At 35.8% G+C, this 25,240-nt stretch overlaps 7 protein-coding genes across 8 annotated transcripts; 3 read left to right on the plus strand and 4 right to left on the minus strand.

Annotated features, from left to right (window-relative positions):
- Window positions 826-4,176, minus strand: LOC104705491 (dihydropyrimidinase). The gene is made up of 13 exons (XM_010421506.2): window positions 4,005-4,176; window positions 3,522-3,668; window positions 3,372-3,423; window positions 2,999-3,268; window positions 2,680-2,891; window positions 2,426-2,546; window positions 2,137-2,224; window positions 1,977-2,055; window positions 1,780-1,867; window positions 1,650-1,690; window positions 1,524-1,576; window positions 1,250-1,406; window positions 826-1,144 (listed from the first exon to the last, which is right to left on the minus strand). The coding sequence occupies exons 1-13, from the start codon at window positions 4,092-4,094 to the stop codon at window positions 950-952; spliced, it is 1,593 nt and encodes a 530-aa protein (XP_010419808.1). The 5' UTR covers window positions 4,095-4,176; the 3' UTR covers window positions 826-949.
- On the plus strand, window positions 4,501-7,188 carry LOC104705492 (geranylgeranyl transferase type-2 subunit beta 1). Its single transcript, XM_010421507.2, has 10 exons — window positions 4,501-4,606; window positions 4,900-4,953; window positions 5,063-5,213; window positions 5,445-5,561; window positions 5,685-5,751; window positions 5,840-5,988; window positions 6,209-6,342; window positions 6,423-6,521; window positions 6,620-6,695; window positions 6,791-7,188. The coding sequence occupies exons 1-10, from the start codon at window positions 4,580-4,582 to the stop codon at window positions 6,883-6,885; spliced, it is 969 nt and encodes a 322-aa protein (XP_010419809.1). The 5' UTR covers window positions 4,501-4,579; the 3' UTR covers window positions 6,886-7,188.
- On the plus strand, window positions 7,413-10,558 carry LOC104705493. The gene is made up of 8 exons (XM_010421508.2): window positions 7,413-7,711; window positions 7,934-8,025; window positions 8,108-8,182; window positions 8,274-8,380; window positions 8,474-8,529; window positions 8,749-8,923; window positions 9,190-9,474; window positions 9,598-10,558. The coding sequence occupies exons 1-8, from the start codon at window positions 7,532-7,534 to the stop codon at window positions 10,482-10,484; spliced, it is 1,857 nt and encodes a 618-aa protein (XP_010419810.1). The 5' UTR covers window positions 7,413-7,531; the 3' UTR covers window positions 10,485-10,558.
- On the minus strand, window positions 10,631-13,355 carry LOC104705494 (mediator of RNA polymerase II transcription subunit 19a). 2 transcript variants are annotated; one of them, XR_754322.2, is made up of 7 exons: window positions 13,058-13,355; window positions 12,459-12,537; window positions 12,044-12,333; window positions 11,685-11,921; window positions 11,399-11,458; window positions 11,111-11,258; window positions 10,631-10,868 (listed from the first exon to the last, which is right to left on the minus strand). XR_754322.2 is itself a non-coding variant. In XM_010421509.2 (6 exons), the coding sequence occupies exons 2-6, from the start codon at window positions 12,484-12,486 to the stop codon at window positions 11,208-11,210; spliced, it is 666 nt and encodes a 221-aa protein (XP_010419811.1). In that variant the 5' UTR covers window positions 12,487-12,537; window positions 13,058-13,355; the 3' UTR covers window positions 11,109-11,207. The 2 variants fall into 2 exon arrangements, 1 of the variants encoding a protein (XP_010419811.1); XM_010421509.2 differs by lacking the exon at window positions 10,631-10,868 and having other exon boundaries at window positions 11,109-11,258.
- LOC104705497 (CLAVATA3/ESR (CLE)-related protein 22-like) lies at window positions 16,931-17,729 on the plus strand. The gene has a single exon (XM_010421510.2). The coding sequence runs from the start codon at window positions 17,206-17,208 to the stop codon at window positions 17,515-17,517; it is 312 nt and encodes a 103-aa protein (XP_010419812.1). The 5' UTR covers window positions 16,931-17,205; the 3' UTR covers window positions 17,518-17,729.
- Window positions 18,442-20,750, minus strand: LOC104705498. Its single transcript, XM_010421511.2, has 6 exons — window positions 20,533-20,750; window positions 20,126-20,179; window positions 19,980-20,049; window positions 19,174-19,214; window positions 18,781-18,840; window positions 18,442-18,688 (listed from the first exon to the last, which is right to left on the minus strand). Exons 1-6 carry the CDS (start codon window positions 20,596-20,598, stop codon window positions 18,635-18,637), a joined length of 345 nt encoding a protein of 114 aa, XP_010419813.1. The 5' UTR covers window positions 20,599-20,750; the 3' UTR covers window positions 18,442-18,634.
- Window positions 21,229-23,668, minus strand: LOC104705499 (tubulin beta-6 chain-like). Its single transcript, XM_010421512.1, has 4 exons — window positions 23,515-23,668; window positions 22,667-23,071; window positions 22,293-22,562; window positions 21,229-22,113 (listed from the first exon to the last, which is right to left on the minus strand). Exons 2-4 carry the CDS (start codon window positions 23,058-23,060, stop codon window positions 21,428-21,430), a joined length of 1,350 nt encoding a protein of 449 aa, XP_010419814.1. The 5' UTR covers window positions 23,061-23,071; window positions 23,515-23,668; the 3' UTR covers window positions 21,229-21,427.

Genomic DNA, 25,240 nt, shown 5'->3' on the forward strand with positions numbered 1-25,240 from the left:
TTTTTTTTTTTTTTTTTTTTCAGTTGATTGTTTTTTGTGTTAGATGTATCGCTTGATGTCGATGTTCAGGTGGCTGGAAGTGATAAATACCATGAAACCAGAATTTAAAGTTTATATTCGCTCGTTTGGGGAAGGGAACCAGACATTGCGTAACACTTATGATGTGCTTATGTCGCTTGACTCTGATTCAAACAGTTGGTACTGGAGGAAGTTCAGTCTTTTAGACGTGGTGAGCCTCCGTCTGATGAATTGAACGAGATGAAACTAGCAGTGGAGAAGGTAGTGAAGTTTTGGAACTATGTTAGTTCAAGATGTTAGACTTCTGTATTTCGCTTGCTTTTTACCTTTTAGACATCTTTGATCTCGAATCTCTATGATGTGATAAGGAAACTTGATTTATGTGTTCTCTCTATATCTCTCTCTCTGCGTGTATATCGTTTGTCTTTCCCACGGTTTATTAAACAATATTTATGTTTGTGTTTATTAAACAATATTTATCGTTTGTGTTTCCCACGGTTTGCCTTGTTTTCGAGCCAATTCATAAAAACATATTTATTCGACTCGACGACCAGAAGATGGGTTTAGAAGAAAAAAAGGAACAAGAACCCTTTTATGTCGTCCACCAACTTATTTCTCTCTCAACTTTGTTGTATTTCTGTGTTACAATTTGAGTGCTCGCATATATTCACAAGCCAGAGAACTTTCTGTTGCTCATCAAAGATGAGACTTCTCCTCTCAAAGCCACCGACCAAACTTTGGGCTGTCTGTTTCCTACAAGCCAGGTTTTTTACTGGATTTCGAATCACCATCATTGATAAGAGAACATAGGCTAATTAACTCAGGGGTAGCTTTTACGTGGACATTATTCATAATCACTCTATCAGTATTTTTTTAATACAAATAATGCTATGTACATATATTCGTATAGAATCAACTGATATGCATATTTTTATGTAGCTTCAGTTCTGACACGCTTAACAGGAGCTCGAAGAGAAGATAGATAATTAGCATCTGATTTCTCAATCCCATCGAATAGGTAACTAAAAGGAGGCATCTCTACATACTTGCCACTTCCTGGAACAACTTTAAGCTCCTCATTTTCCCATACGATTCTTCCTCCTGCTATTGTCACTTCAACTTTCCCCTGAGATTTATCAATCAAGTCCCCAAGAAATAAGCGGGTTCTTTCTTCTATTACTCAGATTATACATATCAATCAGTAAAGAGAATTTGCAAAAATGTATATTACCTTTCCTTTTCTGCCCTCGTAGACGTTTGTGTCGGATCTTGAATGATGAGACTTTGAGCTAATCACGTAGCTCGAGTTTGGATTCAATATGATAATATCTGCATCCGAGCCAGCAAGGATAGCTCCTTTCCGTGGATATATGTTGAAAATTCTAGCACTGACGATCAAATAATTTCAAATGTAAACACATGACTTATTAGTTTAAGGCTTTAAGCTCATTGGAAAGCAAAAACATATTTCAACACTAAAGGAAGCAGGGAGAGAGCAAATATACCACTCGGTGCTGGTTATTCGAACAAAATCTGTAGCAGAGATTTGGCCAGAACCCTGGATTATGATACAGAAAACGATTAAAACTTCTGTAAAGAAATAAGATTGTAGACAGTCCACAACTACTTACCACCATCGTGTCCCATATCAGGTGCATCCGTTCTTCAAGGCCTATATATGAACAAGTTCAAAGTATTTGTCTACACGTAAACAGAAACAAAGAGCACAGAAAGCAAAAAACCAGTGAAGTTAGTTATTACCATTAACACCATTAGGTATTTTGCGGAAATCATCAAGTCCTAGAGCTTTTTGTGTAGAATTGAAAGTGCAATGATCAGTTCCTACAAGCTGCAGCGATTACACCAATGAAAGGAGAAAAAAAGTGTTAGGAGGATCTTTCAGTTATATGTTATAGGTCATGTTACTCTAAGTAGTTATTCACAGCGAGGAAAGAAACCTGGAGGATTCCTGTTGAAAGGGCATCTTGTAGGGCTTTCCCATGTCCTACTGGTCTGATAGGTGGACTCATGACATACCTGAAATATTGAGAAAAACTATAAAGATCTGAAAGAATAAATGGGAATCACTTTGATTAACAGACCTGATGGATTTCTTACTTGGACGCAATTGTGAAGTCAGGATCCCAAAGCCAATGATCATCAAGGATTAATCCAGACACAACAGGCTCTCCAATAACCTTCTGTCCTGAAAATACATAACAAAAAACTTTTCATTTTTATTGAGCTAAGTACTATATAACAATTTGAAAGGTACTTTGTAAATCTACCCATATGTTAGTGTACTAGTGGCTGTTCGAATAGAAGATTGATTAATATCAGGATAATTTCAAGACAATGAGAAATGAGAAAAAAAAAATTTAGTCCTACAGGAGTTGTAACAGAAGACCTGATTTTCGAGCTTTAGCAATCTCATCCATTGCATCAACACTCATCACATGAACAACATAGAGAGGCGTGTTAACAAAACGAGCCAAACGAATTGCTCTAGCAGTGGCTTCTCCCTCAAGCTGCCATTGTACAACAAGGATCTTGACTTTATTAGCTTGAACAAAGGTTAAGAGAGCCAATATGGGAGAAGAGAAAAAAGCTATGAGCCTATGAGGGAGTATTATATAATGGAAAAGGCTGGAGTCAAATTACCACAGGAGGCCGGGAAAGAGCATGACCCTCTGGACCTGTAATGCCCAGTTCTATCATTCTTTTCTGTCCCTCGAACACTGCATCTCCATTCTCAGCATGAACCATCGCCAAGGCACCGAGGGATTTGCACCTTTTAAGGCCTTCCAGGAGGAGGTCATCAGTGACCATCAGAGATCCTTTATATGCTAGGAAGAATTTGAAAGAGTTGATACCTATATAATTTAGAGATGCACATGCACTCAGTTTCATCTTAACAGGGGAAACTAAGGGAAAGAAACACCAAAACTGTGAGGCATTAAATAAGTCAAGAGACATTTACCCTTTTCCTTGACCAATTTCTCCATGTCCCTGGAAACACCTTCATCCCACTTTGTGATTGCCACATGAAAACCGTAATCCATGCACGAGTTTCTGGATTTGTTTTCATAGGCTTCAAAACCAGCCACCAGATTGCCATTAACAGGTATAACAAAGTCAATATGCATAGTTGTTCCACCAGCTAATGCTGCAGCCTGACCACTGAAGAAATCATCAATAGTCTCAGTACCCATAAATTCCATGGCAAGGTGCGTGTGGGGATCAATTCCTCCTGTTTACATTATAACGAGGAAAACATACTTATATGCTTCAAGGATCAGTATAAATGAAAGCCAAATAATGTATCAATTATCAACTAGTAACGATTGATTAACCTGGCATGACAAACTTTCCAGTAGCATCGAGTACAGTGACTTCATCCCCAACCTGTTGTTACATATATATAGCAACAAGCAGATCAAAAAAATTGAAACTTTGACTACCAAACACGAAGGATATACATTGAAAGGGAATGATAGTTAGACCTTAATGTTTGGCTGCACAGCGATGATAATTCCATCTTCCACATAGACATCAGCGAGTTGTTGATGGTGTGCATTCACAACTGTACCTCCTTTGATCAAAATCCTCGTCGATGAAACCCCACCATAATCTCTCCCTGCACTACAAAACTGCAACAAACACATTCAAATCCCCATCAGAGACAGTTCAGCATAGTTGACTTTCTTATTAGTATTTGGATAAACGAATTCAAATCCCCAAAGATTTTATCTTTTTTCTACTTTAGTTTCTCTAAAGACACTGTATTGGATTAAGCAAAATAACTTAAAACCATCTGTTACTCTGCTTAAGAACTAGATGGGTTAACTGATTAAGTGGATGAAGCTTTCAGTGATACTTCTAACAAACCCAACTCGATGCGATGAACGGGTTCATAATAGAGAAAGATCAAAACTCAACCAGAAAGAAGCTGCTAACTGGCCATTACAAGGTTCAAAGACACAGACCTGAGTAGCGGACTCTAAGTCGGAAGGCGATGTAAACAGAAGGAATAGAGAGAGGATGAAGAAGAATGAATCCAGAGGTCTAAGCGCCATTGATGAACAAGCTTGACACAATCAAGGATCTCCCTCCACCTGTGTGAGTTTTGTTGTTTGATTCAGCTTCCCTATCATTGTTTCATTTCTCCTTATTGGCCGATTAATTTAAGTCAACGCATCGTGAAAATCAAAATAATTTGATAAAACCGGGTTAACCGTATTAGAATTTCAAGGGTTTATCCCGGTTCGCAATTTCCCTCCACCTATGTGAGCGTTGATGATTCAGCTTCCTGCTTCCCAATCATTAATTTCCTTTCTCGTTCTTATTGGCCGATCAACGCAACGCAAAATCAAAAATCAATTGACAAAACCGGTTCGACCGGGTTAAATTTCAATCCCGGTTCGCGATTTCCGCTAAACCCTTTGGCTAAGGAAGAAGGTTTGATATCAGAGAAAAAAAAAAGGTTAAATTTCTTCTTCTTCTTCTTCTCTTTCGATCTTAAGAGTCTCCGAATTGCGATTTCTCGTCTCGCTCAAAGCTGATGATGAGCTCTACCTCTTCCTCCCAGGTAAAACCACTCTTTATCTCTTGTCCTGACCATCATCAGGCTTTTGTCTTCTTCTTAAAGGATTTAGTACTAGTTCAGCTTGGTCTCGTTTTTGTTATTTGAATGCAGCTTTTGGTTTTGATTTGGAATAAAGGTTCCTTTTTGATTAATCTCGTACTATAGATGAGTTGATCAGGTGTTACTGATACGCCATTGAAGTAATTTAAGCTTGAATCGAGCCTAATTAAGTCTTTTTATGCTACTTCTTCCTTTTGTACGAAGTTACTGAATCTGCTGTGAATGTTTTATGGCAGATGGGTCAGCTCGTAGCTGACAAGCATGTACGTTACATTCTGATGGCAGAAAAGGTAAGTAACTAGAAACTATATCAAACCATTCTTCATTCTCACTGTATTATGTCACTATGATTATTATATAACTTATCTCCTTCTTTTCAATTGCTTTTGAATTTGCTAGAAGAAAGAGAGTATTGAGTCTGTGGTGATGGATCATCTGAGAATGAATGGTGCATACTGGGGACTCACCACTCTGGACTTACTCGACAAGCTGGGCACTGTTTCTGAAGATGAAGTCGTTTCATGGATCATGACTTGCCAGCATGAATCTGGTGTGTAATAGAGTATCATATTTCTTTACCATATGAATTACGGATCAGCTCTATATGTTTAATGATAGAATGACAAAATAAAAAGGGATAAATGGGTTAGGCAGTGAAAGCAGGTGTCTCGGAAAATCATGAGATTGCTTCGAAATTGTTGTGGGGTTTCACATTTTCATCCTGAATCGTAAGACATTGCTGCAGTTGAAATTGAAAAAAAAGTTGTGTTTTTCTGAGCAGGTGGCTTTGCCGGTAATACTGGACACGATCCACATATCCTATATACACTCAGTGCTGTACAAATCTTGGCCCTCTTTGACAAAATTAACATTCTTGACGTTGGGAAAGTATCAAGTTGTATCCTTTACCACTAGCTTCTTGCTGATGTCTAACTCGTTCTTCTTCACTGATAGTCATGGGTAACGTTCATATTGTTTAATGATGATATATATTATTATGGTTTCCTATACACAAAATTAGATGTTGCGGGGTTGCAGAATGAAGATGGGTCCTTCTCAGGAGATATGTGGGGTGAAATAGATACAAGGTATTCTTCCTGGCCATGCATTACGAAGACATATTTCTTGTTGGTGATTTCAGTTAGTTGAATCTTAACTGCAAGTTTGTTTATGTAGGTTTTCGTACATTGCTATATGTTGTCTCTCAATATTGAAATGTCTCGACAAAATCAATGTGGAGAAGGCCGTTGAGTACATTGTGAGTTGCAAAAACCTGGATGGTGGTTTTGGGTGCACACCTGGGGCAGAGTCCCATGCAGGACAGAGTATGATATGTTACTTGAGTATTTCTGTGTCATCTACCTGATTGTTACTTGCAATTAGTGTTATAGATGACTTTACTAAATTAACAAGGCTGATCCCATCACTGCCATTTAACTATTCTAATGACTGCATAGTCGGATGTTTATCGTTTCTGTAGTTGACGTGCTATTGCTACGCCCTTGTGTAGATAGTATTCAGATTTTGTTTCTTCTGTTACTGCAGTTTTCTGCTGCGTGGGTGCTCTTGCCATCACCGGGAGTCTTCATCATGTTGACAAGGACTTACTTGGTTGGTGGTTGTGTGAAAGACAAACAAAGACTGGGGGCTTAAATGGACGACCTGAGAAACTCCCTGATGTAGGCGTTAAGCTCCTCTCCAATGAGAGAGACCTATGTATACTGGTACTTACACATTCTTTTATTCTTATTATTACCAGGTTTGCTATTCATGGTGGGTCCTATCGAGCCTAATCATGATAGATAGAGTTCACTGGATCGACAAAGCAAAGCTTGCCAAGTTTATCTTGGATTGTCAGGTTTGTCTCCAACAAGTCAAGAAAAGTCCTATCGTTGCCAATAAGCTAAATTAACTGAAATCTCTCATCTCATTTAATTTTAACTTGAATTTGAATAGGATTTGGACAATGGAGGCATCTCAGACCGACCAGAGGACGCTGTTGATATCTTTCACACCTACTTTGGAGTTGCAGGTAACTTTGATTTGGTCTCTCTCTCTCTCTCTCTCTTTAAACTGCTCATGTTGATGTAAAAGCCAAAGTGGTCTCATTTCATCAAATTGGTGCAGGGCTTTCCCTCCTTGAGTATCCTGGAGTGAAAGCAATTGATCCAGCCTACGCTTTACCTGTTGATGTCATCAACCGGATTATCTTCACCAAATGATTGTTAATCTAGAAACATATACTCGCAATGGGTATGATCTTAATAGTCAAATAGTAGCGGCAGCAAGGCTTTCTTTCCTTTGTTCGAGGGGTTGTTTACTTGGGGGGTTTTAGAAGTTCTGTATGCTCAACCAAGTGGATTGGATTCAGTGATCTGTGATGATGAAGTTAGATATTCTTGGTCCATTCCTTCATTTAACTTGCTTTGGAGATTCTCGAGGTGTCTAATGTAATGGAAACGAAATTCTCAAGTTGCTACTTACTTACTTGCTACATTCAATTCTATAAACCAAAGCAATTTTTATAGGAAAACTGTTCAATAAACGATTTTATACACAAATTAAAGAAAACGAATGCATTTAACATACAAATATTGAAATATATCTCCAAAGTAGTAAAAAACTAAAAATGAAAGTATTTTTAGAATCTTGTAAGAGGGAAAAAAAAAAGTATTTGCAAATATTATTTTCTTTTTCACTTAATATTAAAATTTAAAAGCAAAATAAAAGAAAAAAAAATTCTGGACTTTTTTTCTAAACCCTAGTAACGCCATTAGAGAGGGTTTAGTTGAAAGTGTTCCGTTTTTGTTTGCCAAGATTTGTTTGGTGAGCCCTAAAAAGCTTTGGAGCAGAGCAGACTCTTCTTCAATGGAGGCGCTAGCGGGAATTGAAGCAGACATCGAATCGTATTTCGGCGAGCAGGATCAACAGAAATCGTCATCGGACGGCTGCAAACAGGTCCCGTGGCTGAGTTGGGAAGATTGGGACTCAGTGAGAGAGTCTCTCTTCTCTTCTTCTCCTGATAGAATCGCTTCTGCTTTGGAAAGGGTAATGCTTTGCTCGACGTGTTTTCTCTTTTGCTACTTAAATCGAATCAAGCTTAGTGCTTTACACCACAGAGCTTAAATTAGTTGAATCAAGCTTACTGCTTTAACTCGACAGAGCTTGAATTAGTTGAATCAAGCTTACTGCTTTAGGACAGGGAGCTTAATGGTTCTTTGATATCTCTGTAAAGTACAGATTTTTTTAATCTCTTTTTGTGGATTTCAGGTTGCAACATGGCGAAGCAGAGGATCTCTTCCAGCGCCTGTGGATGTTACTTGTTCCCTCATTGAGATTCAACTCAAAGATGGCTTTATTCCGTAAGTCTCTCTAATCCCTCAAAACGTTTCCCCATGATATTTTTGAATGTTCATCTCATTTTCTTGTTTTTTTTTTTGAAAGGAGAGAGACACAATCAGCAGATGCATTGTATTCAGAGCATTTACTACAGATGCTATACTGTATGGGAATACTCAGGTGACTATGAGTTTGCTTCCGACTTCTTGATATGTTTTGGTTGGTTTGCTCTCTGTAATTGTTGTTGACTCGCATTTTTATATATATGAAGGCTTGTGAACTGTGTCATAGAAAAGACAAGGAGAAGAGAAGATGTTTCAATTGCTGATGCAGCTAGAGCAATCGGTATCCCACGTAAATTAATCGATATACGTCATGGTAAGACTCTTTGGGTTCCCTTTCCTTGGTTTTGTACAATAGTTTTTGATGCCTGCTTTATGCTTATGATTGATTTGATTGTTCTGATTGTAGAGGGCTCCCACCGTGAGCTCCCTGCACTCTCGGTGCTTCGGAATGCTGCAGATGAGGTACACATTTTTCCTTCTTAATTCTTATAGACTTCCTTATATCGAGTACTAGCTTCAGAATACATGAATGCCTGCTTTCCTGTGAATCAAAACGTTTGCTCTTAAGATCTTTTCAAAGAATCTTTTGATTGTCTTTTTGGAAAGGTGTTTTCTGTATTGTAGTGCTTGGACGATACAGAAGATCTTAATTTGCGTGAATACATTTGTTGGTCTTTGTAGGCATTGGAATGGTTAAAATCATATTATTGGGAGCCTCAGAAGTACCAGATTCCCTTAAAGAGAGATGGAACAGCTAGCATCAGAAGAGAAGTCAAATCCAAACTCAGGAAACTTGCTTTGTCCTTGCAGCTTAAAAAGAGTCCTCAATTTGACTCCCCTTTGGTCAAAGAAAAATGTAAGACAATTCATCTTTTGTATTTTGGACCTTGTACTGGATAGAGCTAGTAATGCCAAGCAAAAAACGGAATTTCCCATCTATGACTCCCATGTTTAATGAAGTTTACAAAATTATGACATTACTTAGATGATACTTTAGTTTCGGTTGCCGCTAGATTATGTTTCCAGCTTAATTGCGGGAAATAATTTTTGGTTACATCCTCGTGTTTCACTTCTCATTTCTATAAATTTTTATGGTCATTAGGATTATTTTTGTGGTTTCAGGTTCTAATAAAAGGATAAGGAAGATAGTAAGCAGCCTTGTTGAGTTATACCCTTCTTTCTCCGCAGAAATTTCATCTGTGCTCCTTGAATTTTTACTCAAAGCCTTGGATTCTTCCAAATCGACAGAACTTCAGAATCAGCCTGGCCAAGATTTCAGGGTCTTTCTAGATGAGTGGAAACCTGTAATCATGGAGTTCACAAATAGAGAACCTGAGTTACTTTTGACTCTACTCAAGGCAGTCCTTGATATGATCCAAAATAACGAACGGAGAAGATATGAAACCGGTAACTATTGGTTTGTCTTACATGCTTCTACTTCGAAGAATCTCAACTGAGACTTTATATTGTTTCCAGATCTTTTTTAACTTGATTGAATTGTTTGTTCGTTTTTAAATGTGCATCTTACAGAAAAGTCAGTGGAAGAGGTTTCTCAAGTTGAGCAGGTCCCTTTCTTGTTTGCATGGCTTGTGAGTCTTCTCAATGGGTCAAAGCATTTTCAGAGAAACAGTTCTCTAGAAGTGAAACCTCCAAGCACTTTCCTTATGGAACTTATTCGTAGATGTCTTCTCTTGGGAGCCTTAGGATACAAACTGGTTTTGAAATCAGCATTTCTACTAGCAGAGATTGTGGGAGGCCGTGTCTTAAAGGAGAAGCTCATTAAACTCCCTCTCATGCATGAAAGCTCTGCAAGTGTTCTATTGGAACAGAGTTCTACGCTTGTAACAGCTCCTACAACGCTCCTTGAGCGAGAGAAGAATCTCGATAATGCAGGCAAGCGACTTGAGTTTGTCAAACTTCAACTCTCAAAGAAGAAAGGTATTGACACAGACAAAACCACTAACAGATGGAGAAAGGCGAAAACATGGAGCCCTTGTCCGATTGGTATGTTGCCTCGGATCATTGGATCTTCTGGACGTTTACCTCTTCTGGACTGTCAGAACGCTCAGACCATCTCAAAACAAGCAGAAGGTAACAACAATGCTAAGAGAGGAGCTGATGAGTGCAATAGGCAGCAATTGGAGAACTCGCCATTTAAGCGAGCACCATTTAAGCGAGCAAAGAAGGGTGCAGAAGATTCTGAATCAAATGATGTGACCCCATCAGAAACATATATGGAAGAGGCTGAGATGGATACAGAACATGCTTATGACAATACTGAAACTGAAGCAAACGAGAATCTGATGTGGAAGGATGAAGAGGAAAGCAGAAGCTGCCTTATGATAGGTGGTGAATGGAAAAGAGTAAATGATGGCGAGCTAGTGGGGATGGCTTCCAGCGTTACAATTTGTGTTTGAGATCTCTGCAAATGTTACAATTAAAGCGACATCTTTTTGAGAAAATAGTTCTGATATTTGATCATTTTTTTTAAGGTAAAACATGTGACACAACGTCAATAGTGCGATACAGATATTGAAACACTTAAGTGGAGTGCACTGACAGATCCTTCATCAACAGCATATATTAAGGAACAAATTATTATACATGAATATTGAATAGTGAATATTGTGGGTATATTGCTTTTATAGACAGAGAAGAGATGGAAGAAAACACCCCAAAGACCAAAATGTTACAAATCTGACACCAAATCAATTACGATACTAATTCAATTCTTCTTCTTCATCATCATAAATTTCCCCTTGCTTCTTCAAGGAATGAGTTCACCATTTTGGGCTTTTAACCTACAAAGCCAATCCCAGAAAGAGACAAATTTTCCAGTTCAACACAACTTAAAATATAAGAAGGTATCTGCCAAGATTTGTAGCGACAAACCGTTTCCTTAAAACAAGATTATGGGTTCATCTGCCCTAAGAAAGTATAGTATCTGGACTATAACAGATGTTTATGTTCTATGTAGGATGCCGGAATACCGATAACACCGAGAAATTGTACAAAAGAGACATAACAGTACACAGATGCTTACCTAATAAGCTGTCTACAGTGAGTTGAAAAGTGCTTCTAAACCTCTCCATGACACCTACTTGAGTGCAGAATACAAAATTGGAATGTTTACAACTTTACTACCCAGCAACCCTTATTGCACCCATCTCATCAAGCTTTGAGCTTTTATGCTGCAACAAGTTAAACCAAGAGCCGGATCAATACACTTTACTAAAGACATATTACTAGTTCTCTAACACCTTTGTGCAAGAAAGGTGGAAATTTCAGGTTGAGTATCAGCGACGAACAAGGAATATTAGAGGACCATTACCTTGTTTTTTTTGTGCCTCTGAACGTCATTAAGATCTTCATCTCCATCGTGTTTCCTTTTCTGAAACATTAGTGAAAAGGTTTCACGTCATTTCTATAATATGAAAAACTCAATCAAATATTATAATAAAACTGTTATAGAGCAGCAGTCTCTAGATCTGCTAATTTCATGCCAAGTCAACAGGTCAAGAAAGCAGCCTAACTCCAGAGTACCATATACAAAACTTTTCATTAAGCTATTCTTCTTTGCCAAGACAGATACCTTCAACAACCAGACATGTTCTTACCTTATCATGATGTTTCTTAGAATGATCACCCGAATCATGGTGGCCATTTTTGTCCTTCTTTCTGTCTCGATCCTTGTCTTTATCTTTATCCTTGCTCCTATCTTTATGCTTGTGCTTGTGCTTCTTGTGCTCTCTATCTTTGTCCTTATCCCTGTCCTTGTGTTTCTTATGTTTCCTGTCCTTATCTTTCGACTCACTTTTTGACTTAGGCGGAAATGTAGGCGCTCCCTTCTCTGCCTGTAAGAAGAAACATGGCAGGTTCATGTTCTAGTACAAAGGTCAATCATCTCCATAGGATGCCAAGTTATAAAACTCAAAACAGCAAGATACAGAGAGGGACAGAGAGAGTAGATCCTTACAGGAGGCAGTTCAACAGGAGTCATATCCTTTAGTAGGAAAGCCTCCTTAAGCTCATCTATATCAAAAGGTTGGATGCGAATATTAGTCTCCGGGCTCTGTGATAAGTTCTGTACAATCTGATCTAATTGCATTCCTTCTCCTTTTCTGATCTCTGTGTCCCCAACCACATTATGAAGATAATGGGAATCTGACAGGGAGACGGGAAGGGATTTCTTGCAAAAGAATTCATGGTGCTGTGCTAGTTTGAATTGAGATATAAGATCCACAGCACCACACAACTCTCTTGGACCTGCAGTTATAAATAAACAAAAAACATTGACTTCAAGGTGACCCACAAGGGAAAAACAAAGGACATGGAGCAACACAAAACTCTTTCACAGACTGAAGAGAGTTCCAACTTTGACACCAATGTACCTCCGAATTTTAAACGCTCAGGTTCCATCTTCTCTATCGCACTCTGAATTTCTTTTGCATGATCACTGCATTATGTATCCTACACAAGTAAAAAACAAATCAATGAGGCATTGAGTGCCAAGGTACACAAAACCAAATTCAGCTTCAATACTAGATAAATTAACAATTTCGAAGCATAAAAACTAAAAAGTAATCAACCAGCTCATAATTCATAGCGAGCAAAAACTGATGAAGTTTCCAACAAAACTAAGTATGGAAAGAAAAAAAACGTAATTTAGCAAAAACTGCTATCAAGTCTCAACTTTTATCTGCGAAATCATAGCTCAAGCTCGAAATAATGAAACTAGTCAACAAAAAAAAGAAGAAGAAGAAAAAAAAGTTCCTTTCGTTTATATGAAAGCTAACAAGTATCATGAGACTGCGAAGTAATCACTAAAAAACGATAATTAGACTCTCTCTCTCTCTCTCTCAATAAAAAAAAAAATTGAGGATTGGAGAAACAAAAAGAATTGAGGAATTGGAAAAAAAAAGAAGACAAAGACCAGTAAGAAACTAAACAAAGCCAAAGATTCAATTGGTAAAAGAAAGAATCGACATACACAAAGCCAGATCTCGTTTCGTGTTGAGAAAACCCTATAGCTTCTATCGCACCAAAGATTACAAATCGAAACGGGTGGGTATGGAGCGGGGGAAGTGGGTTGGGTTTGGGGGTATTGAGTATCCGAATTCCCGCCCAAAAATTTTTGATTTTTGCAAGTGATCGACAAGGGGACAGAGATCGAAGAAGCTTCGAGAGAGCGAAGAGAGTTGTAGTTTTTAGGGTTTGAGAGAGCGAAGAGAGTCTTTTATTTTTTATTTTTTTGGATGAACCAATGAGGTGAAAATAAAAAGACTCTGTTTCCTTCCGTTTTGGTTTGTTTGTTGCCTCTTCTCTCAATTATTAATAATAATAATAATAAATCGACATTTCTTTTCTTTCAGTCAGCATTTTTTTTTTAATTTCCCTTTTTTTTTTCTTAGGCCTTCCGCGTGTACTTCACGCGCGCTCGACCCCAAATAAAATTATGGGTTTCCAAATTAAACCGTATTCGAACCGAGTAATGTATGAATCTCTCTCTCTCCCTAAACCGTATTCAATCCAGTTTTATCGAAATATATTTGGGGGTGATACTTGGATTTTTGGATATTTTTGTATCAACTAAATACAAACATGATTTTATACAGAACTGAAAAATTTAATCATATTCTTATATAATAAATTAGAGAACTTTCTTTTAATCATATATTCTAAGAAGTGGACACATAGACATTACTCCTTTTGACATGTGTTATCTTTTAAACTTAAATCTTATAATTATTTTTATTTGTTAATTTTAATTAAATTCAAAAATCAAACCCAAATACACTATTATCCATCTTTTATAGATTTAATTAGATATTTATATTAAAAATGTATATGAATTATATTATTCCATCATTTTATTTTTTCCTTTTTATCATTTATTTTAATAACTAAAGTATTTTAAAATGATTTCATATTATAATGTAAATAAAAAGGTTTTTATCAAACTACACATGTCCTATTAATAATAATTTTTATAATAAAGTAGAGAACCCTCTCTAATCACATGCTCTAAGAAGTTGACAAATAGACACTCCTTCCTTTTGACATGTGTCATCTTTTAAACTCAAATCTTATAATTATTTTTTTTTGTTAATTTTAGTTAAATTCAAAAAAATTAAACCAAGTACACTATTATCCATCTTTTGTAGATTTAATTATAAATGTACATGAATTATATTATTCCAGTATTTTATTTTTTTTCCTTTTTATCATTTATTTTAATAGCTAAAGATCAAACTAAAATATTTTAAAACAGCTGCAGATTATAATGTAAATGAAAGAGTTCTTATCAAACTACACATGTCCTATTAATAATATTTTTTTGGGGTTTTGATATATATTACAATCATCAAAACATATTTAAAGTGAAATCATTATTGTTTATAAGAAAAATTAGTTATACAAATATATTTAAGTTATTAAATCAGTCTTATTTTATAATAATTAGTATGCAATTAAAATTATTGTTGACTAACTTCAGACAAGTGTAACGTTTATTATCCCATGATTTGAAAATTTATTATCATATCCTACTATATTAATTGAAAAGTACAAAATTAAAAATAACCTTAAAAAGTGTAAAAAATTACATGTAATTGCCATTAGAAATTATTAAATATAGGCTAAAACTGCTGAGACTATAAAGATAATTAGTAATTATTAAAAATTAAAAATCCTACTATATTAATTAACCAAAATCGCAGGGTTACATGGATAATCAATCTATCTAAATTAAATACAGAAACAAAAAATCGAAACCAAAAAAATATTCCATTAACAAAATCTTTATCCTCTTAACAAAAAAACCTCAAGCCATGAATTCTTTAAAGGCTTAAGTTATTTCAAAGGTGTCTATAATCAAAGGTTTAAACTATTTTATTCATTGTTACACTCTCAGTTTTTTTTTATATCATTTCTTCAATAAATATATTAAAAATTGAAAAAATTGCTAAGATTCTAAACCAACAATTTCAATCACAAACTATTATAATAATTTAATTAATAAATTTTTTTGCAAATTTTTTTAAAATAAAATATTCAGCCCGCGGTAAAGACCGCGGATTGTTTTTGTTGTACTACGAATAGTGTTTTTGTATTCCTGCTGTTTGAGTCTGTTAATGTTTATGAGCTTTATACTCTCTTGTTTGTCATGTGTTTTCTTTTTATTTTTGATTCTATTTACCCTTTAATTTTGATTTGACAACTAAATATATATTAAACGATATGTAGCCTTTAACTTAACAAAATGTTTCTTCATTATAAAAAAAATTTTTTGAATCGATTCTTCATCTCTGCAGGAAGGCTGAATATGTTTTTGATCCAATTATCTAATGTTTTATTCCTTCTCTCTCAATTTTTTTAGACTTGAACTGATCGTCTAATATTATTTTTGATTACTCAAATAATTTTTATTAAAGGGAGCCAACGAAGCTTAACAAATATTTTTATTTTTAAGTAGAATGCTTTGTTCATTCACATCGGTTTGTCAAGTATTTTACTGTCGTAACATCTGAATCTCAACTTTGTTCTTATATTTTACATGCTTATGGTTTTCAAATTGGTATAATATTCAAGCTACTAAAATTGTTTTTTTTTCTTTTTATAGAAAAGGCATAATAAAAAGACGGTGTTTGATGTATCTTAAGATAAAATCTAGATTTTGGGTAATGGTAAGAGAAAAATGTTGGTAATTTCAATACATGCACGCCAAGTTAAATACAATATATAGTAAATATTATGTCCGTTGGAATCTTCTCATAGCAAATATTTTTCACAGGATAGAATTTGTTATTAAAATTCCCATATTATCTTTAATATTAAAATGATCATTATATACTATTGCAAATTTGAGTTTTCTACCTATTTAATTGATTCGAGCTCTTTAATTAAATGATTATCTTTAAGATTTTATTTCGATCTCGAATATCTTTAGATGAGTACTTCTATAACTTATAATTTAGTTTTAGAGACAAATATTCAAATTAAACCCACGATTGATATATATGCCTACTTATGTATCCACAAGTTAGTTGAAGATGAATGTATGTCGACACACGCGTATATTTGCTTGATATAACATCAGAGGTGCCATTTGACAAGAAGAGAACAAGTGTGAAGACGAGAGGAAAATGGAATAGTTGGTATTTTTTTTTTTTATCTTTGTGGGAATTTGAGTTTTAAGTCATACTACTGGCTCTTCTAAAATGTGTTAATTCATGGTTTTGTCTGATGTTGAATAAAAAACGAGTTACATGGGATATGTTCACAAATTAGCTATATATAAAAAAAAACGTAATGAGGATAGACTGAGATACATATGGTATTACTTGAAAAATATTGAAGGTGAGATGATGTATGTATAATGGAGTCATATCCATATATGTGATATAGTTTTATTTTATTTTTGCTTTCTCTTAATCCATAATAAACCCCCCCAAAAAAAAATAAAGAGAGAAGCAAAAATATATGTACATATAAAATGGAGGGGAACATTCAAGTGGGAAGTGGATTTTTTCATGTGTGAGTGTAAATGTGGATGAGGAAATAACACAATGAAAAAAGGGAGTGAAGACAACATCATTCTCCACAAAGAAAGCTAAGTCTTAGAATCATCACTCCAATTCCCCTTTTTGGCCCCTTCTTCTCTCTTTTCTTACTTTGACCCTCCACATTATTACCATGCACCATCTCTATTTGCTTGCTTTTATTATTGATCACACCCTCATTACTCTCTAATTACCAGTAACCACTATAACTAAAAATATTAAACTACACTAATTACTACCACTTGACCAATTAATCCAGCTAAGACCCCTGGACATGATATCAACCAAAAACTTTTGTTATAAAATATAATGATATTTTTACAAAATTCTTCTTCTCTTTATTTGTAGAAAGTGATACAGAAAAAAAGGAAGGGAGAGCAACAAACCTTTTGGAGCAAGTCATAGGTTAAAAGCCCCATTGCTTTTTCTTCTATCACTTTCATTCCTCTCTTCTCATTCTTTTAGACTGACTTTGAAAGAGAGAATTTAACAGATCTTGATCAGATCTTTTTATACCTTCTTGAAAAAAATCTATTATAGAGAAACTCTCTCTATATATCTTGAAGATTCTGAAGAGATGGGAAACTACTACTCTAGAAGAAAATCTCGGAAACACATCACGACTGTGGCCCTGATCATCCTTCTTCTTCTTTTGTTTCTGTTTCTTTACGCTAAAGCTTCATCTTCTTCTTCCCCTAATATTCATCACCATTCTACTCATGGAAGCTTGAAGAAACCTGAAATTTTGGATCCAGAGCTTCATCATCTTGATTCCAATGCTGCGTCAAGAGGATCAAGATATACTACATATAAAGGTGGCGGTGAAGTTGTATTTGAAGATGGCAAGAGAAGGGTCTTCACAGGTCCTAATCCTTTGCACAACAGATAACTTTTTACAAGTTTTGTGAATCTTTGTCGTCTGAATAAAATACATTTGTGCAAACAAAAAGAACCATATTTTATTTTCTTCTTACACTGATATACATTATATCGTCGTACGTGATCTGCCGTGATTGTAACTTCTGTGTTCTTTCTATCCGGCGGAATGAGATTTTAAGAGTGTTGGACAACAAGTCTTTGAATATAGTTATTATTAATGCTGCTTCTTAATCTTAAGTTTCTCCATGATATTTCTATTTTATAATATACTTAATATGGGTGTGTTTAGTACTTTAGTGTATGATACGCATAATTATCTTTGCTACCCATTGATTTGAATATGAAACTGGTGGAATTTCGTGTGGTACGAATAGTCTGATAATGATAATAAAATGAACATCATTGTTGATGCCAAAGAAAAAAAAAAAAAAGAAAGGATGAGTTGAACATCATTGTTAAATTGAAATAATCATAAAGCTATAGTCTATTACACAGAGTTGGATGTGAAAGATGTAAGATTATTACAAAGCTATTTCATGCTCCATTATTGAATAAGATTGGGTTGAATAGCATATCATTATTCTACAAAAGCTGTAAAAAGAGAACTATCGAGATCGAAAACCCTATTTGACACTAATGAGCCACAGTTGTAAGAAAGAGAAATTGCAACCATACTCGATGTTATCTTCAGAGACGACAATTTTTAGATCTAAAACTCAAATAATTTGGTACTATGGTATACTGTAAATTTTCTTACCATAGACTAGACTACTGTATTTTAACTATGACTTTACAGTTTACGAGGTGTGTACAGATGTAAGAAACAGAACGAGGCTGTCGGAAAACTGGAGATATAATGTAGGGACAAGAATGAGATTTTCGACATGAAAATCAAAAACACAAAAACGAGAAATTAGCATTTATAGATAACAAAAACAGAAAGTAATAAAAGATCCGATCAGATATGGAGATTTTGGGAAAGACTTAAAATCATAATTAAGAGAACACGAGAAGAGAATTTTGCATACTCATAATTACGATAAACAAAAAGACAAGAGTTGAAGTTGTCTCCACATTACCAAACTTTTTTGGAAGCACATTGTATAGAACTATAGAAGACACAAATTTTAAGAGTTTAATAAGTATCGCTTTGCAGCTTCTGGATCCAATTCTTCATACACCTGAAACCAAAAACACATGAGAAGAAAAAATGTCAAAAACATTAGTACCGATCTTCAATAAACGTCTTTAGAAGATAATGTGCGACACATACAAGTTTCTTGTGTAGTTTCTCGAAAGCCTTGCAAAACCTCTCTGCTTCAACCTCACCAACCTGAAAGATGTAATGTTCATTAAAAAATCGAAACAAAAATCATATCTACAATAGAAGAACATTTCATTATATGTGGTAGGATCAGAGACGTTTATTGAAGATCGGTACTAATGTTCTTTCAGTAAATGCATCTAAGCTGATAACAAGACATATACATCGATCTCCATTATCTGGCAAATCTCTTATTCACAATTCCACATCAAATGCAATGACAATGGCAAGACTACTTAATCTACTAATATTATCAGCTCCAAATCTCAACTGGCAAAAGTTAGATTATAAATCTCATTCAACAACTAGAAACGTTTGAGTAAAGTCACTGGTGATAGTTACCTTCTTTCCAGCAGCCGCTTTCAGCTTTTCCCAGAATTTATCTGTCATAAGAAGTCCACTAATCAAGTTAAGGGATGCAAAAGCAGGCAGATAAAAAAAAAAAGACAATGCCCATGCTCAAAGATATGGAAAAGGAGCATAAGGAAATCCTACTCACAACAATAAAAAAAAAATGGTTGCTTCTACAACTTAAAATCTGGCTATATATGTGTACAACAGTAGCATACAGATACCAGTCTGTGTTAAGCAAAAGGATGTATGAATAGGTGGAGATACTGTTTTTACTAAACCAAGAATGGAAAACAACAGCCAGATAATGGCCAGATCACGTAAAAACATATCCGAGGTTAGCTGAGGAAAACACATATCACATCATTATACCATATAATTATAATTGGATGAAATGTCAATTCTAAGACAATCAGACAGGACAATATTACCAATTATAACGAGGGTTTTTTCACCTAGTCTGTCTTGAAACACACAAGAAAAGCTACCAAGTAGACATCAAGATGCCTTTTGCAATCTTCTTAATCGAAAAACATATCACATAGATTCATGATTACCCTGAGAAATTTTACTCTAACTTGGTTCTCAATTTTAGGGTAACATGATTAGGATTCTTTTAAGACACATTTGATTGCTCTCTTCAAAGAAGGAAAACAATATCTCCTAGATTTCTCTATGTAAACAATCTGAAAGAGCTATATTAGACAGCACTTTGCAGAATACAGGAAACAGCTGAATATCGCTGGTAGCTAATGCAATTCTAGCCGACCAAAAAAAAAAGAGAAAGAGAAGTATACCTTGATCAGTCTTCCGATCTTGCAAAGCTTTCGGTTCAGCAACACTCGGTGCATCATGCCACTCACTTACCTGCGTTGAGTGACACCAAGTTCCATCACAACCCAATCTTGACTGTGTAGTAACCTTTAAAGATCTCAGAATATACCTCTCGGTCCACAACAGACTGTGAAGTTGATTGCCTTGAAGAGTCTAAATCAGCCTGAAAAACCAGAACACAGTGAGCAAATCAGATATATATATATATATATATATACTGACTGACATTTGTAATTGTGTATTAACACAATCTTAAGAAAACTCGATCACAAGCTATGAGCAGTGATCAATTTTACTAAACCATATAACAGAGAGAGAGAATTTTTTCAGGAGGGGAATTGATTAGACCGACCTAAAAGGAAAATGAACACCTGCTAGTAAAAAGCCCTTTTCGAAACCTAAACTTCTAGAAGTTGAGGGGAAATTAGGGTTCTTTTAGAGGAAAAAATCAAGTTCGCGGAACAGTAGCAGCAAAAAAGAGTGTTACGGAGATAACAGAGAGAAGAGAGATTTTACACGGTGGTCGCGAGAGCGTACGACGGGGAAGAGATCAAGGAGGCTACGAAACTCTTGGTCGTCCATGGCTTCCTTTTTCTTCTATTTCTCTCCTCCGATTCTCTCTCTCGGTCTCTCTTTGAATCTGACTGAGTCTCTCTTCTAACGCACCTTCCTTCCGGGGTGAGAGGCTTTGGGACCCGTTTCGTCCCAGCCGAATTTTTTTTTATTTTGTTCCAAATTAGTTAAAAAAAAAAAAGGGAAAATTTTATAAATTAAGATTTTTAATTTTGTAATTACCAAACCGTCTTTAGTTTCAATCTGATTCTGATACTAACAAAAGGGTTTATTGGTTACAGGTTCTTTTTGTTGTTGATTTGTTGAAATAATACTACTAACTATTAGTATCTACAATATGTGGCCATCTTGGTCAGGTTCTTCTAGTGCGAATCATATTTTGAAAACATTAAAATTTTGATAATTTGTTTTGAATGCTAAAAATGTGTAGCGGAATGTGTAAACTTAAAAATGGTGCATTATGAATCTGGGGCTATATATATATATACAGCATACACTTCGGTTCTTCTTATTACCAAAATCCAAATGGTCCTTACAAGCTCTCACGCATAATTTGATAACTTGGTCCGGCGACAGTCAAAACCAACATTTTTACGTCATTCTAGTGTGGAAACCAAATCACTGAAAGTTGAAAGAGCATTGGAAGAAAAAGAATGAAAGAAAGAAAAAACACAATGGACTCCATTTATAACAACACCACACATAAAAAAATATTAGATCCGACCTCACTTTTACACACAGACCATCACAAACAAGACATACGAAACTCAATAAACATATACCGAGCAAGGATAAGAAAATGATACGGGTACTTAAAAAATGGGTAAATATTTCAGGCTCACTCATGATCCAGTATGTCTTCTTCATCCTCTTCTTCGTCATACTCGCCTTCCTCATCCGCAGTTGCGTCTTGGTATTGTTGGTACTCTGACACTAGATCGTTCATGTTGCTCTCAGCTTCAGTGAACTCCATCTCGTCCATTCCTTCCCCTGTGTACCAATGCAAGAAAGCTTTCCTCCTGAACATAGCTGTGAACTGCTCGCTCACCCGCCTAAACATCTCTTGGATCGATGTGGAATTCCCTATGAAAGTCGATGCCATTGAGAGACCTCGAGGCGCTATGTCACATACGCTTGACTTCACGTTGTTCGGGATCCATTCCACAAAGTAGGAAGAGTTTTTGTTCTGCACGTTTATCATCTGCTCGTCCACTTCTTTTGTGCTCATTTTGCCACGGAACATGGCCGAGGCAGTTAGGTACCGCCCGTGACGAGGGTCCGCTGCGCACATCATGTTCTTTGAATCCCACATCTGTTGGGTGAGCTCAGGGACAGTGAGAGCGCGGTATTGCTGCGATCCACGGGAGGTGAGAGGAGCAAAACCAACCATGAAAAAGTGGAGACGAGGGAAAGGGATGAGGTTCACTGCGAGCTTCCTCAGATCAGAGTTGAGCTGACCCGGGAACCTAAGACAGCATGTAACCCCACTCATGGTTGCAGAGATCAGATGATTCAGATCACCAACTGTTGCAATCAAGCCATCACAAGACATCAGCACACAGTTGAGGCAGAAAGAATCAAAACTGAAAATTTAATCAAGGACGCATTAAAAATAACCAAACAACAACATTCATGGTTGCGAGATCAGTGATTCAAATTTCACAAAACAATTGCAGATAAGAAAGGACATGGAAGGGACTTACAGCTAGGAGTGGTCAGCTTAAGTGTTCTAAAACAGATGTCGTAAAGGGCTTCATTGTCCAAAACCATGCACTCATCAGCATTTTCTACCAGCTGATGAACTGAAAGTGTTGCATTGTATGGCTCGACCACTGTGTCTGAGACCTTTGGTGAAGGGAAGACAGAAAAAGTGAGCATCATTCGATCAGGGTACTCTTCTCTGATCTTAGATATGAGTAGAGTTCCCATTCCAGACCCAGTACCTCCACCAAGCGAGTGGCATACTTGGAAACCTGAAAGAAAAAAAGTACATAAAATGCATATCAAAACCACAATTCGAAGACCTTCATCAGTAAACTTTATTGGGTCTGAAAACAGAAACTAAGAGTTTACATACCCTGAAGACAGTCACAATTCTCAGCCTCCTTGCGTACGACATCAAGTACAGCATCAATAAGCTCAGCTCCTTCAGTGTAGTGCCCTTTAGCCCAGTTGTTTCCAGCACCAGATTGCCCAAAAACAAAGTTGTCAGGCCTAAAGATTTGACCATAAGGTCCAGTCCTGACACTGTCCATAGTACCAGGCTCAAGATCCATGAGAATAGCACGGGGAACATATCTTCCGCAAGATGCCTCGTTATAGTAAACATTAACACGCTCCAACTGCAGATCCGAGTTTCCAACGTAACGACCAGTTGGATCAATGCCATGCTCATCACATACAACTTCCCAGAACTTGGAACCAATCTGGTTCCCACATTGACCACCTTGAATGTGAAGGATTTCTCTCATCTTCTATTTATCTGAAAACCAAATGCACAACAAACAAGGATCTCGATCAGAAATCAACGTTACATGAACAACACAGAACCAAGGTAAATCAAATCTGTATCAGATCCAGATGAAATTAGATCGGATGTCAACAACTAAATCTGGAGATCGTAGACTGAACAATCTGTATCAGATCCAAACAAATCAATCCAAAAACACAACTCCGATTACAAATTCGTCACGGAATTCAAACGACACCACGTTATTCAAGTGATTGTAAATCAAAACTCAAGTCAAAAGAGCACAAATGAAACAGATCGAGATCAAATAGAGATTTGGAGGATAAGGATTCGATCAAAGTAGTACAGTCAGAGTAGTAGGAGTCGCATATCTGTTCATACGCCCTAGGTTTCTCAGCGTACATATAGAGAACAAATACAAAAACGAGACTCGAAAGAGTGAACAAAGAACTCACAGTGTAGAGAGATTCCCGGCGAGATTGGGACGATCGAGTGCGACGACGATGGCTCGATCGGGGTTAGGAGAGGAGGGGAAGTAGTAGTGAGACGGGTGAGAGTGAAGAAGAAAGGTGGATTTATTTATGAAAGAGTAAGAAGAGGGAAAGGGGTAAATTTTGATCCAACGGCTGTGGTTGGTTCAAATATATCGGAAGCTTAGGTGCCGTTGGATGGTGAGATATCAACGTTGATAGGTATTGGCGTTGGGTGAGAGATGTGGGAGAGCTACTTTGTGTTAATTGGATTGTGATTGTCGGTTCTTCTTTCACATGAAAATCTCTCTAACATTTGACCATTAGTCTTTTTTTTATACATTCGGACCATTGGTCTAATATATAAAAAGAGATATATTTCTGTATGATGTGATCAAGATTATTATTACTAATTCCAAACGCAATGTAAGATTAAGGATTTTTTTTTTTGGATACACGTCAAATATGCATAAACAATATTCATTAAAAAAAAAAAGGAATTGATATTTGGGATGAGATGTATGAAATCAAAACCACGAAGAAAAACAAAATTTGATCTCATATTGCATATGACCATGTGATGAATAGTAAATCACCAATACCATGGTAGGAGAGTAATAGATGAATACTTAATGCATATTTTGTACATGTATTAACCCCTTTTTTTTAAATCCCCGCCTAGCACCGATTACGCCCCGTAAAATTGCTAGACTCATCATCTCCGCCTCGATTAATGATTAATCTCTACCTAGCATCGATTATCCGATTATGCCGTCTAATCCAATTAATTTCCGCATAATTGTGTATATACCGATTATTTTTGGAGCCAAATATAAATCAAACATATATATTTTTGTTATTTAGACATTTAAATTAAGAGTTTATGATGTTTTACAATAACTAATCATAATTTTTTTTCTTAATATTACGTTTTTATGTTTTTACCGTAATTTTAAAGACAATACCTATAGCTTTATATTTTATCTAATATTTTTTTTTCACATAAACATAATTATACATATATTTAGTACTATATATTTTTAATGTACTATTAATTTAATAAAATAACCCAAAAACTAGTCCCCGATTAATCCCCGTTTAATCTTCGATTTTCTTGCTAGGCGCTAGTCCCATCCCGACTGCCCGACTAGCGCCTAGCGATTTCTAAAACAAGGGTATTAACTAAGATATCTAAGTGTAGTTAGTTTCATCAAACAAGGATAAGTATTGAAAATATTAACATGAATCTTTCTGCACATGTCATAGCAATCACTTTACCCATAATATGAAATATAGACTCTTTTTTAACCAATTATCTATATTAGTTGATAAGGTAGAATTTTAAAACCACTACTAACTTCATCAATTACAAGTATCTTACTAAATTGTACATATTGGACCATAAATAGAGCACCAAGCGTATTGATTATGAAGCTAACCTAATCAGTTTTCTAATTTTTTGTAGTGCTGGAATCCTCCTCATCTCTCAGCTACTTGTGTTGATTGTCGTTGGTACAACACCTATCAGCTTCAAAATCAAGATCAAAGATTTCAAATGATAGAGTTTAGAGTGGCTACATACCAAAGGGTTTGTATCTATATCACAATTTCTTTAGTTTTTTATCCAATATTCATTTAAATATTTTACTTATTATATTTTATTATTTTTTTTCACGGGTTTTGTCTTAGCTGGATTACCTAAATGAATACT

This window comes from Camelina sativa, chromosome 8 (assembly GCF_000633955.1).
Source record: "Camelina sativa cultivar DH55 chromosome 8, Cs, whole genome shotgun sequence".
Classification (NCBI taxonomy): domain Eukaryota; kingdom Viridiplantae; phylum Streptophyta; class Magnoliopsida; order Brassicales; family Brassicaceae; genus Camelina; species Camelina sativa.

Coding starts and splice junctions, on each gene's coding strand:
- LOC104705491 (XM_010421506.2), bottom strand. CDS start 4,094: ATGGCGCTTAGACCTCTGGATTCATTCTTCTTCATCCTCTCTCTATTC. Junction 2,547..2,679: donor CTCTTTCCCGGCCTCCTGTG/GTAATTTGACTC, acceptor GTACAATGGCAG/CTTGAGGGAGAAGCCACTGC. Junction 1,145..1,249: donor ACGAGGGCAGAAAAGGAAAG/GTAATATACATT, acceptor GATAAATCTCAG/GGGAAAGTTGAAGTGACAAT.
- LOC104705492 (XM_010421507.2), top strand. CDS start 4,580: ATGATGAGCTCTACCTCTTCCTCCCAG. Junction 4,954..5,062: donor ACATTCTGATGGCAGAAAAG/GTAAGTAACTAG, acceptor TGAATTTGCTAG/AAGAAAGAGAGTATTGAGTC. Junction 6,522..6,619: donor AGTTTATCTTGGATTGTCAG/GTTTGTCTCCAA, acceptor GAATTTGAATAG/GATTTGGACAATGGAGGCAT.
- LOC104705493 (XM_010421508.2), top strand. CDS start 7,532: ATGGAGGCGCTAGCGGGAATTGAAGCAGACATCGAATCGTATTTCGGC. Junction 8,530..8,748: donor TTCGGAATGCTGCAGATGAG/GTACACATTTTT, acceptor TGGTCTTTGTAG/GCATTGGAATGGTTAAAATC. Junction 9,475..9,597: donor ACGGAGAAGATATGAAACCG/GTAACTATTGGT, acceptor TGCATCTTACAG/AAAAGTCAGTGGAAGAGGTT.
- LOC104705494 (XM_010421509.2), bottom strand. CDS start 12,486: ATGGAACCTGAGCGTTTAAAATTCGGAG. Junction 11,459..11,684: donor CTAAGAAACATCATGATAAG/GTAAGAACATGT, acceptor CTAATGTTTCAG/AAAAGGAAACACGATGGAGA. Junction 11,259..11,398: donor AGAGGCACAAAAAAAACAAG/GTAATGGTCCTC, acceptor AACTTGTTGCAG/CATAAAAGCTCAAAGCTTGA.
- LOC104705497 (XM_010421510.2), top strand. CDS start 17,206: ATGGGAAACTACTACTCTAGAAGAAAATCTCGGAAACACATCACGACT.
- LOC104705498 (XM_010421511.2), bottom strand. CDS start 20,598: ATGGACGACCAAGAGTTTCGTAGCCTCCTTGATCTCTTCCCCGTCGTA. Junction 20,180..20,532: donor TACGCTCTCGCGACCACCGT/GTAAAATCTCTC, acceptor CTGGTTTTTCAG/GCTGATTTAGACTCTTCAAG. Junction 20,050..20,125: donor AGTCTGTTGTGGACCGAGAG/GTATATTCTGAG, acceptor CACTCAACGCAG/GTAAGTGAGTGGCATGATGC.
- LOC104705499 (XM_010421512.1), bottom strand. CDS start 23,060: ATGAGAGAAATCCTTCACATTCAAGGTGGTCAATGTGGGAACCAGATT. Junction 22,563..22,666: donor GAATTGTGACTGTCTTCAGG/GTATGTAAACTC, acceptor TTTTTCTTTCAG/GTTTCCAAGTATGCCACTCG. Junction 22,114..22,292: donor TAAGCTGACCACTCCTAGCT/GTAAGTCCCTTC, acceptor TGATTGCAACAG/TTGGTGATCTGAATCATCTG.